Source organism: Solanum dulcamara, chromosome 8, assembly GCF_947179165.1.
Source record: "Solanum dulcamara chromosome 8, daSolDulc1.2, whole genome shotgun sequence".
NCBI lineage: Eukaryota > Viridiplantae > Streptophyta > Magnoliopsida > Solanales > Solanaceae > Solanum > Solanum dulcamara.
The window spans coordinates 66,867,386-66,882,362 of NC_077244.1; the positions used below are offsets into that span (position 1 = coordinate 66,867,386).

The 14,977-nt window shown below is 29.5% G+C and overlaps 2 protein-coding genes across 3 annotated transcripts; one reads left to right on the forward strand and one right to left on the reverse strand.

The window, feature by feature from the left end:
- Positions 1-3,928: 3,928 nt before the first annotated feature.
- On the forward strand, positions 3,929-5,675 carry LOC129898820 (beta-amyrin 6-beta-monooxygenase-like). The gene is made up of 3 exons (XM_055973505.1): positions 3,929-4,865; positions 4,942-5,129; positions 5,376-5,675. The coding sequence occupies exons 1-3, from the start codon at positions 3,929-3,931 to the stop codon at positions 5,673-5,675; spliced, it is 1,425 nt and encodes a 474-aa protein (XP_055829480.1).
- Positions 5,676-7,548: 1,873 nt separating this feature from the next.
- Positions 7,549-12,908, reverse strand: LOC129898822 (NAC domain-containing protein 30-like). 2 transcript variants are annotated; one of them, XM_055973509.1, is made up of 4 exons: positions 12,810-12,908; positions 10,934-11,121; positions 9,708-9,979; positions 7,549-8,344 (listed from the first exon to the last, which is right to left on the reverse strand). In XM_055973509.1, exons 2-4 carry the CDS (start codon positions 11,091-11,093, stop codon positions 7,787-7,789), a joined length of 990 nt encoding a protein of 329 aa, XP_055829484.1. In that variant the 5' UTR covers positions 11,094-11,121; positions 12,810-12,908; the 3' UTR covers positions 7,549-7,786. The 2 variants fall into 2 exon arrangements, with proteins under 2 accessions (XP_055829484.1, XP_055829485.1); XM_055973510.1 differs by lacking the exon at positions 12,810-12,908 and having other exon boundaries at positions 10,934-11,145.
- Between the last annotated feature and the right edge of the window lie 2,069 nt (positions 12,909-14,977).

The following is a 14,977-nucleotide window of genomic DNA, read 5'->3' on the forward strand; positions in this document are numbered from 1 at the left end:
ATAGATATGGTAAAAAAAATATATGATAATAGATATTAGAAAAAATAATAATTAAAACGTCCTAACACATCTATTTGATAGGTCACCACTTTTGATAATTTCTCGTGTTTTTCTTTCAGCTAAAATTTATGATCGAAAAATTTGATAAAACAAACATGTTACTGCCGAATGTAAACGAAAAATCAAAGGTTTATCTCTTTAATTTCTTTAAAAGGGATTCACGTTTTTAAAATAATTTTTTAACCTTCATATATGAAATTATCATCACTTAAATAGACATCATATTTATTTTAACATTAATTGCTATTTTTCAATAAATTTTTTCTTCTCATATAAAATTTTATTGATTGGCGCGAGACACACGTGCAAAACATGTATGCTAACCTAGTATAATATTAAATGCGGGAAACTCCCATATATAAAATTGGATTACCATTTTTTCCTTACGCTAAATAAAAATATTATAACATATTTAACTAATTAAATAGTAAAACCAAATGAATATAAATATAAGATTCTCAGCTTTTAGTAACGCAATCACTACTAAAAACTTTTAGTTTACTTTTGTTAAATACAAGAATCAAACAGACTACCTTAACCAATTTCATTTTATCATGCCAAGAATTTAAATACATTATTTTTTCTCTTTATTTATTACTTGAAATACTCACCTTCATAACTAATATCTATTACATATTCAATTGATACTCTTAATATCTATAACTCTCATACTTTTTATATTCAAAATCTCCAAATACTTAATTTAAAACTATAAGAAATCTTTTTGTATTCCTCCATTTTTGTTTATATAAATTCATCTTTTTTTGTTTCGCCCCTATTCAGGGTTATCCTTTTTATTCTATACTTAAAATAGTGAAGCCTTATATTGTTATTGTGCTATTTGATTCATGTTTAGTTTGACTTGACAAAGACGACTCTTAAATTTTAATTGGTTATGGGAGAAGGTGTCAACAAGTACTTGTAAAATTATGTCTTAATGATGTATATCTTTTTTCCCATCTAATATTGTCATGATTAAAGTCTTAAGAAGGATGTGTATTGTGTAAGTTTTTGTTTTCTTGTTTATTTTTTTTTATTCTCTACTAAATTTCTTTAATTTAATTTTTTATTAATTTCTAGTTATCGAAAGTCTATATTTTTTATTTGGGATCAACTTAGATATTCGTGGATTTATTGAAAATTTGCTAATTACTGAAAAAATTTCAAAATTTACAGTTGATTGATTAAAAGGAATTAATTTTAAACATTTAAATACGCCTCTCATTTAGGGGTGTGCATTCATTTTTTTTGGTTCGGTTTTGTGTTATTCGATTTCAGTTTTTCGATTTTTGATTTTGAAAAAATGAAATCCAATTTAAACTAAAAAAATTGGTTTGGTTCAATTTTTTTCTTTTCGGTTTGATTTTTTTTGGTTCGGCTATTCGGTTATGTCAATAATTAATAGCAAATCAAAGTTATATTTGCATGCTAAAAAAAAGTTACATACAATGAGAAGTAATAATATTAAATCTCTTAAATATACTTTTTAATATAAGTTATGACTAAAACTTTAAAACACATTAACTTAAATTATACCAATAAATGTCCAAACATAAAATCTAAACTAAATCATAATGAAACTTTCAATGAAACTAATTCTAGTTTAAAAATACTATAACCTAATACCTATAATTTAGGAAAATAAAAATGACGAGTGAATTGGACTTAGTCCTAGTATGATAAACTACTAATCCTAATAAAAATCATCTAATTAAAAAAAAGAGAAGAAAGTGGTTAATTATTACTTTAATTCTTAACCTAAATATTATATATGTGATTAGTAATATATATATATAAAATAATTCATTTTGTTTTATTTTTTTAAATTCGAAACCAAATAAAAAAAACCAAAATAATAATTTTAATCCAAAACCTAACCAAAAAACTAATTCAAATTAAAATTCGGTTTACTTTGGTTTGATTTTTCAGTTTAATTCAAATAATACACACCCCTACTCTCATTGGTGTTTCTTGTCACACTTTCAAAGATTTATTTATAATTGTTGCATTTTATTACTCATTACATGCATGTTTTCATAGAATTTAAATCGTTCTAATAAATCTATATAAAAAAAATTACATGGAACACATGTATCCAAAAACTAGTTAATTTAAAGTTGGGAAGATTCAAAAGTCATTCTTATTATAAGCCAGTTCTAAACATATTTAAATTATCAATAATGGTACTATTAAGACAAGTAATTAACTCAAGGATGTGATCTAGTGGTTTAATATATATCACTTATCCTATGAAAACAAAAATCTGGTAATAAACATTTGTGAATGAAATAACAAGAAAATAATCCAAGCTAGGGATAATTAGTTATTACACCAACATTGAATAAAAGAGATACTATAGTGTATTTAATTTCCATGGGGTTGAATCCTAACAGGGAGACCCATTGAGAGGTACAGGTGATGCTTGGTAAATAATTTTTTCATGTGAAACTAATTTGTCCAACTTGAATTTAGTGACCACATTATGCATAAACACAAGTGTTTCCAATCTTGCATATTCTTTTCCTGGACACATTTTTGGTCCTCCACCAAATGGTACAAAACTGTATGGTGCTCCCTTCAAATCTGCAAGGGTCAAATTTTTCTGGCTCTGGAAAATATTTTGGATTTTTGTGTGTTGAATACACATTCCAAAATGTCTGTCCAATATAAACATTAATTATTAAAAGAAATAAATAATTAGAAATTTATTTATATGAGTTTATGAAATTTATGGTCTTATAGATGTTTGTGTGACTATAAATCATTTCATTAAGGATAAAATGGGCATGTTAAAGTTAAAATGTTACTAATCTATACTATATTAAAAGCATGAAGATTTTTAAAATATTGATTAAACTTTTTGTCATTCATTAAAAGATTCTGCTTTAGACAATATCGTCTTTTCACTATTTCTTCCAATTATTATAATTTAATAATTATCCTAATATATGTAGGACTATAAAATTAACTAAAATCCTTATTTGATCTACATAAGAAATCATAATATATTAACACTTCTTTATCAATTACCTTATTTAAAATATATATATATATATATATATATATATATATATATATATATATATATATATATATTATTTGTTTGTGTTCGTTACTTTTTGGGCTTCTAGCCAACTTTGTATATTTGTTTTATTTAATAAAAATTGGTCTTTTGCCATGTTATACTATATTAAAAGCATGAAAATCCTTAGGTTGGTCATAGGTCTAGTCGCGCCATTATAGTTGTATTGTTATTTCTTTTTGATTATCACATTATTTTGCTATTGTTATTGTTTTTATCTTGTAAAATTTATATTGTTCTTCATTTAGTCGCTATGCTATATCTATTGTTTTTCTCTCTTACTTGGAGTTGATACATTTGAGCCGAGGGTCTTTCGAAAAGAGTCTCTATATCTCCATGAGATAGTGATAAGGTCTACGTACACTCTATTCTCCCAGATCCCACTTGTGGGATTTCACTAAGTATGTTGTTGTTGTTGAATTTATGCTAGGAAGAAAAAGATAAAATTTATTATTCATACTTAAAGGTGAAAAGGCGTTATGATCATAAAAAATATATATATTGATACCAGATATTGTGACGCATAGACAATGACAAAGTAGAGTATAAATCTTGTCTTTGTTTATATAAAGCAAAACAAATGCCAAAATTTCATTCAACTATTTTCCAATTCTTATATTGAGCTATATCCTTCAAGTTGTCTTATTGTTGTCATTGTCTTTCTGCTTCTATAGTCCAATTAGATTAAGCCCTTCACTTCATACTTCACTTATATATATATTCACTTCTACACTCATTTTTTCAAGACATAGGCACAAAACTCTTTTCTTAATCTATCATTGACAAATGGAAGTTATGGTTCCCTACCTATTAGCTCTATTATTCCTCCCTCTCTCTTTAATCTTTGTCCTCCGTAAACGCGATTTGAGTAGTAGAAGTCCTCCACCAGGAACTTCAGGATGGCCATTGTTAGGAGAAAATATGGAGTTTGCCCTTTTAGGCCCTCAGAAATTCATCAAAGATAGAATGGAAAAGTACTCGCCCGAAGTGTTCCAAACATCAATCATGGGAGAGAAAATGGCATTTTTTTGTGGTGCACAAGGGAATAAGTTCTTGTTCTCAAGTGAGAACAAACTTCTCACCTCATGGTGGCCACAATCGATGAAAAAAGCATTGCTTTTCCCTGAATTCGTGGAGAGTTCATTGAAAGAAGTATCGGCTTTAAAACGTAGTTTTCTTCATGATATTCTTAAGCCTGAGGCTCTAAAACAATACATTCCACTTATGGATGTCATGGCTCGCGAACATCTAGATGAAAATTGGGATTCTAATGGAGTAGTAAAGGTTTTCCCTTTATCAAAGAAGTACACATTTGATTTGGCATGTCGATTGTTCATGAGTCTCATTGATCCTGAGGAAATAAAGAGATTGGCTGATCCTTTTACTCTTGTTACAAATGGAATGTTCTCCATGCCTATTGATTTTCCCGGAACAGCATATAATCGCGCTATCAAAGGTGGTAAAATGGTGAGGGATGAACTTATGAGGATCATTACACAGAGGAGAAAGGAACTGAAGGAGAATCAAGAGACAGCAGGCAGAGACTTGTTATCGAAAATGTTACTTGTCACTGATGAAGACGGACAACTTATGAGTGAAATGGAGATCTCCAACAACATAATAGGAATGCTAGTGGCAAGCTTTGAGACTACTAGTAGTGCAGTCACAAGTGTTTTAAAGTACCTCGCTGAACTTCCCCACGTCTATGATGAAGTTTACAGAGGTAACCATCCTTAAAATTGGAAAACAAAATCTGAACATTATATGCATATTCATAGTTAAATTGGTTGACATTACAGAGCAAATGGCGATTGCAAAGTCAAAAGAAGCAGAGGATTTGCTAACATGGGAGGACATTGAAAAGATGAAGTATTCGTGGAATGCAGCTCGCGAATCACTGAGGCTAACACCACCAGCTCAAGGATCTTTCAGGGAAACAGTCACTGATTTTACATATGCAGGTTTCACAATTCCAAAAGGGTGGAAGGTACAATTTCATTATAATAGATAGCTTCATTTATCATCAGGGGCGGATGCAGTAAGAGGCCACAGTGTATATTTAGGTTAAATTTTTTATGTTCATGTATATATATTTACTTATTGAACACCCTGAACATATATTATATTACAGTATATATTTAGGTCCAGTTATTTTTCAAAACACCCTAGGTGAAAATCCTGAATATGTCACTGTGTATGATACTAAATTAACATATTTCTATATACTTTGCAGACATTTTGGTCAGTTCACTCGACACATAAGAATCCCAAGTACTTCTCTGATCCTGAAAAGTTTGATCCTTCAAGGTTTGAGGGAAGTGGTCCTGCACCCTTCACGTTTGTACCCTTCGGTGGAGGACCTCGTATGTGCCCTGGAAAAGAGTATGCTAGACTGGAAGTACTAGTATTCATGCACAATGTGGTGAAAAGATTTAAACTTGAAAAGGAAATTCCTGATGAGGAGATTGTGTTCCATGCTTCTCCTGTCCCTGTGCACGGCCTTCCTGTTCGCCTTCTACCTCATGGAAATTAACTGAATTTCCCTTCAAGGAAAAAAATTAAGAATCATGTTCTTGTTTGATTTGGTTTGAGAAGTATTAAGATATGGTAATCACCTAATATAGACCTGAAATAATTGTAAAGTAAAATGAAAATTCGCAATCTTCTACCAATGATACTACTTACTAGCATTATTTTCCCCACTAGATGGTTTCGACATTTTATCTACACTTCCAACAAGCTAATGCGACATCTATTTCATTAGAAATTGATGTTGCAAATCGCAATAACAATAAATCCAATAATAACTATTTTTAGTACAGCATGTTCCACAAGTTATAAGATCATTAACTCGTGGAAGTAGCCTCCTCAAGAATTCCAGACGATATTAATTGCTCGTGTAAATGTAACTTGCATTTTTGAGGTCGTCCACGATGCATTAATTGAAATATTTCACTGTTACAATTATGAAAATCAAACTATTACATAAAAATAGGATTACAAAAAGATTGTCTTAAATATGACATTAACAACTGAGATCATAAAGAAGATATGGTGGCGTGGAAATAACAAAGAAGAGTAGTAGTCATTCATATTAATGTACTTATAATTTGGGAAACTAACATAAATTTCACTAGTTTAGAAGCTAATTACTTAGATATACTCTAGTTTGCAATGTTACCAATCTTGCCAGATTTTGGTGTGTCCAAATACGTTCAAATACGTCCAGATACATGTAGTCAAAATTGCGTGTAATTTGTTATAGATACAGTGGATTTGCATGTATCTAGGATACATAACAAATCTCCCTCGCCACTTTCCTATGTATTTGGGATACATAACAAGTCTCGCTTGCTTCTTTCCCTATTATAGTGTATCTGGTAGCAAAAATACATGTATCTAGGTGTATCTTTCTTGATATATGGCAGGAAACTCTTAATTAGTGGTAAGATACACAATATTTTAAAAGCATAGATAATAATAATATATATATGATAGTGAAGTATGTCTAATTGTGTAGTTTCTTCTAATTTATAACAATAAAATAATTTATTTTTATTTTTGGGGCAATCAAGAATTGAGGGGTTGGCTTTTAGGGCTTTTTAGTTGAGTTAAGATCACATTGGGCCTCTTACGTCTTCGTCTAGTTTTCCAATTAAGAACAAGTTGGCCCTAAAGCAGACCATACCTTGTTCTTTAGCCCAATACTTTTAAAAGAAGAGAAAATTATCCGATGTAGCAGTTTCGATCTCCCTATTACTTCCTCCGTTTCAAAAAGAATGATCAAGTTTGACTTGACACATAGTTTAAGAAAATAATAAAGACTTTTCAATCTTATGGTCCTAAATTAAAATTATGTCAAATGTACCAAAATGTCATTTAATTTTGTGGTCTTAAACATGTCACGTGGAAAGCTGAAACTAAAATGTTACCAAAAAATGAAAGAGGTCATTCTTCTTTAAACAGAATAAAATTTCATTTTGAAACGGAAGAAATACTTTTTATAGTGTTACTTTTAAAAAAAATTAAAAATATAGTGATAATAAATAATATATATTTATAGAAATATATAAAAAAATATATAAGTTTGTTTTTCTAAAAAAAAACCTAGCAATAAGCACTTTCTTAGACGACGACAAGTACATGATATACACATGACATACATATAATATACACTTTACATACTCTTCACATAAAATTGGTCTGCATATACAGTTTGAAAACATATATATTAAATCCAGTTGATCATAATACAATTAATATTTTTACACGCATACAATTTTTGCTTTAAAACCACATACATATTCGAATATTTGAATGACGAAGAGACCCCTAATTGAAAAGAATAATATTCAAGAAGAAAGATTATAATCTTTTTTAAAAAAAAAAGCTTCTTTGATCAGTAGATATACATAATAACATCAATTAACAGTTAACATCATAAAACAGTTAAATGAAAGATGAACAATTGAATTCTAATAATAAGGCCACATATGCCTTGCAGCAGACTTTTTCCTTCCACATTTTTTCCCATTACCTTTTCTCTTTTCCTTGAAATTCTTTACTAGAAACCAAAAAAAAAAAAAAAAGGTTCTAGTATTCATAAAAGGATTTTCATAATATATACTTTCTTCTTCTTGGAAGCTATAAATCTGGGAAGCACTCAAGCAAATGGTTTATATGAGAAGGTGGCTCAATCAATGTGTCAAAGTTCTTCCAATCACCATAAAATTGGTTATTATTAATCCCATTACTATGCTTCTCTTCGTCGCCGCGATCATCTTCGTTGTTGTAATTGACCGTGTAACTCTGGTCATCAAGGCTTTTATTATCTTTTGTACAAAAACTTGTTGAAATGGTAGGGCTATCAAGTTGTGGAAGCTCAACTAGTAGTTGATTCTCAAAGAAATTTTGGGTTGATGAATTATTAATGATCATATTTTGATGAAGATCATCGTGATGAGATGGATTGAATGTGAATTGATGGGAATTTGTTGTTTGATTGAATGCATTAATATTATTGAGAGGTTGATGATGATGATGATGCATTTGAGTACTTGTAATTTCTGATAGTGATGAATTAGGTCTATAATTACTGGTGTTTACTCCTCTAATGTAATAAGCATTTTGCCATGCTTCCAAATTTGGTTGCTTGTTTGGACTTGGCTTCTTGAATGCCCTGCATACCACCCATCCTTCTTCCTGTATAATCAAATTTCAATTGAGTTTAACTTTAATTTTTATACACTCATGATATTGTAAAAGAAATTATATAATATCAAAAAGAGACAAAGCCAAGATTTAAAGTTTTTCTGAATTCATGATTTTAGACATTTTAAATCAATAATTTGTACGTATTTGGACCAAAATTATTGAGTTTGGCCAAATCTGTACCTTGATTTCTAGCTACGGCCCTAATACTATAAGAGGTCGTTTGGTAGAGTGTATTAAAATACTGCTAAATAGAGTGTATTAGTAATGCTTGTATTAGTTATGCTTGCATTAATTATAAATAGAATATTTCTTATGCATTGTTTGGTTTAGTGTATTAAAAATAACATGTATTGCATAAAAATATTAATTTACAAAAATATCCTCAACAATTATGATGGAAAAGATGTAAGAGGGGTTTTGAGGGGTAATTGAGTCTTTAACTATAATAGTGCAAGCATTAAATCCATTTGCATTACTAATACCTAGAAATTCATGATACTAGTAATGCAAGCCTTAATACACAATAGAGTGTGCATTAGTTATACATGTCATGAAAAAATGTATCAAACAAGATACTACTAATACACCTGCTAATTAATGAATGCATTAATTTAGCTAATACACCTAACCCTAACATATAAATTGTAAGGTAAACTCATTTCAATTGTGATAAGCTAGCTGATTAGGGGGGGAGGGGGGGGGGGGGGGCGGGGAGAAATAATCATTAAGCTAGATTTGTTTGATTTTTTCTTAATTAATGAACCCATTGGTGGAGTCTACTTGTTTAATTCCTACTACAATTGACTTTCTCTCTTCTTTTATTAATTCGAAAAGTATGGTAAAGTTACATGATTGCAATTTGCAACACTTCTTTCATTGCACTCAAAGACATGAACCTTTAAATTCTAGAAAAGGTGGGCACTAAGCACTTCATGATGTAAACCAATTTAGAACCTAAACTCTTTAAAAAAAAAAGTAATATATATGCTAATAGTGTATAACATTCTTTTAACAAAATTAGTGCTGTTTAACCTATTAGCAAGTTATTATTTATATAAAGTTGCCAATTAATATTATTTATAGAGCTTTATGTGTATTATATATTTTATACACCTCGACCGATTGTGTAGATATTATTTAAAATGTTGATACATAAAACATAAACATTTTCACTAAATACATAAAAAGTTTACTGATCAGGCCGGTTTCAGATTCAAATTTCAACAACAAAGATAAAAAAGAAAAAAGTTATTACATCATTTTTTTTTATCTATTTTATTTTGATGGACAAAGTTATTTAATATCTATATTGATGATATATAAAATTAGTCGAGGTATGCACCACACTAACCTGAGGAGGAGCATGTTCAGAGGATTGGAGTCTGTATTCATGCATTATCCAATCAGATTTCCTTCCATTAGGAGCTCTACCTTTATAGAAAACTAAGGTTTTCCTCATCCCTATTATTTTCTCCTTTGATAAAACAGCCTTGTCTCTTCCTGTTGCCTTCCAGAATCCAGCTGCTGTGGCTCTATTTGTCCTTGTTCCTGTTGGATATTTCCTATCCTTGTGGCTGAAAAAATACCACTCATTTTGTTCTTCATATCCCAGTTTACACCTATCTGTACAAAGTGACAATATTTAAAAAGGAAAAAAAAACATGTTAGAAATTATGATATATAGGGTGTGTTTTGTAAGAAAGAAAATATGGTTTTCTTACTATTTTTTTTGTTTGGTACGTAAATAGAAAAAATTGTCTGAAAAGTATTTGTGTATAATTTAGGCGGACACTATGAGGGTTGGAGGGTGAAGGGGTGTGGATGGGGCGGAGGAGACAATTGTTATCCAATTAATGTCATTTGTGGAATTTGTTTTTCTTCTAATTATATCAGAGAAATCATTTTCTCATTTTTGAGGAACTTATTTTTTTAGAGAAAAAAAAATTCAAAAACTTTGGCCGACCAAACATGAAAAAATTGTTAACATTTTTCAAAAATTATTTTCTTCACACCAAATATATTCATAATGTGAAACATTCAATATTTTATTTTTATTAGCTACCTTTTTGAAATGAATTTCATGGACGACAATTCTTGAATGCATGTTAAAATATCCGGGTTTTACTCTAGCTCATATGTATATAAGGTTATTATTATATATGTATGTTCTTTCGTAATTAATTATTGGGTACACGAATAAAAAGAAAAGAATGTTACATATAACATTTAAATTCTTAAATGATATAACGCTTCTTAGAAAAAATCGTGTAGACTTGACTCAAAGTGAATGAATTAAAAATAACTCATTGACCATTTTTCAGCCTCGTCTCTAACTCATTAAAAATAACTATGTTTCAATTACATGAGTCGAATAGATTACCTAGCAATGAGGAGAATGGGTTTTTGTTTTTTTTTATACAAGGAGAAAGAAGAAAAGGGCAAAGGGTTAATTGCTCTGTTGTCCGGGCTTTTCAAAAAATATCGATGCATGCGTGTTAGATATTTTAAAAGTAATGTATTTTTGGAGTATCTGCAACAATATTTTTGAAAAGTCTGAATAATATAAGTTAATTGTACCTTGGATGTCCCATGGCTCAATTCTGTAAAGATCAATATCAGTGATGACATCAAGATCAATCTTGAGGCAATTAATCTTTCTCTTGAGATAATATCCAACAAGTTCTTCCTCTGTTGGATGAAATCTAAAACCTGGAGGTACACATGAGTCCATCTCCATTCTTGATTTTCTTGATCAACTTTATATTCTAAACACAAACATAAATAAAGAGTTAAGAAGAAGACTGGAGAAAAAGTGTGAGTACTTCTCAAGTTTAGCTACTATATAAATATGCTGTTGGATAATATTTTTCTTATACTAGCACCTTTACATCAAAAAGCAACTTTTATAGAAATAATAATAATAAAGAAAGACTATCCTTTCAATAGTGTGAAGCAGAATATATATAGCACAAAAGAGTGAATGTTACACTGTCTTGATTTCTCATCATTCACATCCATTCGTGAGCACAAGTCTCATCATCAAGAGGCATAGTGGGGTTGAGGATATATATATATAACAAAAATATATCCGATATAATTTCACAGGTGGAATATGAGGATGGTGGATATAAGGTTGTTTATTATAGATCTTCGGCTCAAAAAATACATAAAAGTAAATCCTTCATAAAAAAATGAAATTTATAATTGAAAATAAAATAAATTACTTACTATAACAGGTAATCTAACTTGATAATATAAAAAATTACTTATGTATATAAGTTAAGTTTTTTTTAATGAGCTTAACTTACATACACTAATAGAGAAAATAATAATGTACACTAAGTTTTTTTTAATGAGCTTAACTTACACACACTAATAGAGAAAATAATAATGTACACTACCAAGACATCTTGAAGATAATTAGAGGTAATAATCCATAATGTATTAGTGAGATTAATAATTTGATCGAAACTAAGATAAGCAACCTATGATAACAAGTTAAAATACATTGATAATGCAAATTCTGATCTGTCAATTTTAATTTAGTCTCTTAGTTTGTCTAGGTACAGAATTTTAAAAAAAATCAAATTTTATAATTTCAAATTAAAAATTTGTATATAATATATCAAAATATTTTTAAATTTTACAAATTTATATAAATTAGAGAGTTACCAATAAAAACATATTCTTTTCTTATTAGATTAAAAGGAAAAGTATAACACATAAATCAAAACGAACTATATATCTTTTGTCATATATAGTGTTATCTAGAGAAACAAGAAAACATGAGAATCCACAAAGAAATGATCAATAAGCCAATGGCCTTAGTTGAATGTATAGTATAAAATGTAGTTTGTATCATTTAGCTACTAGCTAGGCAACAGGAAAACAGCCGAAAACATTGACTTTGTGAAATTATGTTACTATACTTTCCAAGATAAATATAGATATATAAGCAACAAAATGTGAAATGATTTCTTTGAGTGCATTCCACTCAATAACACGTGATCCCTTGAAAAAAAACACTTCTAATTTTACACACCCAACCATATGCATCCAATCTCAAAACCACTTTCACTTCATGACCTTGGAGTTATAACATTCAAGAAAAGGTCAATCAATTGCCTTTTTTTTTTCATCCCCTAAAGAATACTAACAAAGTAATAATCTTGAAGGAATAATTTGTAATACTAACTTAACTTCCATCTTCTACGTAGCAGCGAATTCAGAATTTAAAATTTATGAGTTTTTACAGTTTATAATATGTACATATTCAATAGAATTTCCAATAATATTTTAGATTTGTATCAAAATTATTGAGTTATGCTATTCGTACTTTCGATACTAGGTCTGCTCCACTTCCACGTTAAATATATCCATCTAAATGAGTTCATGTGCATCAAGAAAAGAACTAAAGATCAGAGAGAGAGAGAGAGAGATGATATATACTAACCAGAAAATTAAACCTTTTAGCAGTTTGCTATAGCTGATCAGAAACAGAAAAGAATGGAAAGGGGGAAAAAATTAATATTCTTTGAAAGAATTGAGTGAAATGAAGTTTGGGGAATTATAGGACAAAGGAGAGGGCTCTATTAGAATGAATTGATAAATGAGGTGTTGGTTGAAATGTTGTTGTTGAGAAAGATATACAAATATATAGAGAGAGACTCTAGCTAACTAGTAGTATGTGATAAGCAGGTACACATAAAAAATATATATATGGAATTTATGATTGTGACAGAATGTTTTCAACATAATTTGGTCATAAAGGGAAAAATATAAAAAATCTTATTTTAAGTTTTATGCGTTGATAACGTGAAAAATATTTACACAATCAATTTACTTACATAAAAAAATATATATAGATAAAGTGTTATATAAACAACTACAACAACAATAATATGCTTAGTATTCCATAATTGGGATCTATTTTGTGAAGGTAAAGAGTTTGGTTTATGGACTCTATACCCAAGTAAAGCATAACAAAATTAATATAAAAAAAATATAGTAATGAAGTCATGTTGAAAATAATGAGAAAAGAATAGTAGTAACAACATATAATATGATAACTGGAACAAATAAAACAACATGTAATACTAAAATTGATGAAGACACTAAGATAGTAGAAGGATAATAATACTGATAAGGAAAACTAGATAACATTCGACTAGCTACAAATCTTTTACTCTAGTCCTCGACCTATATATCTTCCTACACTACACCAAAAATGATCTTTAGCGGCAATTAATTAACGGCAATAGACTAATTGCCACTAAAAATATATTTTTAGAGGAAATTAACACTCTTTGTAAATGTCGCTAAAGCCTATGGCAACATTGGATCTAATGGCAAAATTAACTAATGCCGGTAAAAAATTTAGCACTTTTTATTAATGTGCATATTTATTGCCTCTAAAAGTTATTTTTATCATAGTGCTATTTAAAGTTTAATCCAATTATCTCTCCACAATACTTCTTCGTTCTACTTTTTCATTTTCCCATAACAATTATGTCATGCCTAATTCACTTCTCCCAAATATATGATAAACATTAATTGGTCACTTGATGAAAGTGATAATTAATATATCGTACTTCATCTGTCAACGTTTATTCACTTTTACTCGTCCAATATAAAAAATCAAAAAATAATTTATTCATTCATTCTTAATTTATCGTCATTATTTTTTTTACATTAAGCAGGTACATAACTTCTTTTTTTGAAGTATGAGTTTAAATTCTGTGAATTTGTTAGGAGGGGGTGGGGTAGTGGGGGCCTGGGAGGTTATTGTTTGTTGATGATTACGCGTGGGGTTGACAGATTAGATGAAAGGTTTATATTTGGACGGCGTGACAACAAATTTTCACGCCACCGTTATATTATGCTCTAAGATTTTCCACTGTTATATATATTTATATTACCCTACAAATATTTCCACTTTATATTTCGAGAACTAATCTTGTCTTCTCATTTCTTTAAATGAGTTTTAACTTAAATTTATGTTAGAAACCCCAAACCTAGTCTAATTCAGATCACGAAGGAGAGCCTTGGAGTAACTGGTTAAGTTGCTGTCATGTGACCAGGAGGTCATGGATTCAAGCCTTGAAAACAATCTCTGGCAGAAATGCAAGTCTAAGATTGTGTACAATAGACCTTTGTGGTCGGGCCCTTCTTCGGACCTTGCGCCCGAGCTTTAGTGCACCAGGCTGCTCTTTTTATATTCAATTTTTTGAGACGAGTGTCTCTATCAGAAACAACTTCTCTTCCACTCATAAAATAGAAATAAGATTTACAAACTCCTAATTATCCAATCCAGACCCCCACCTATAAAATGATCACACAAAATATGTTATTATCGTAGTTTCATTCTAAACTAGTATCTTATTGATTTTATTTTATGTCACCTGTATGTACATTTGTTTGTTTTATTTTATAAAAGATAAAAGTAACAACAGTCCTCTTCCCACAATCCATTCTTTATTGTCTGTTTAATGCGCCGCCCTTAGACAATTGGCACACCTGGAATCCACGTGGATGTCCATGCTGTCAAGCCATGAAGCTAATTAATCATCTGTGGTATATAAGTTAAAAGTCATCATAATTTGTAATTAATGGTCGAAATTA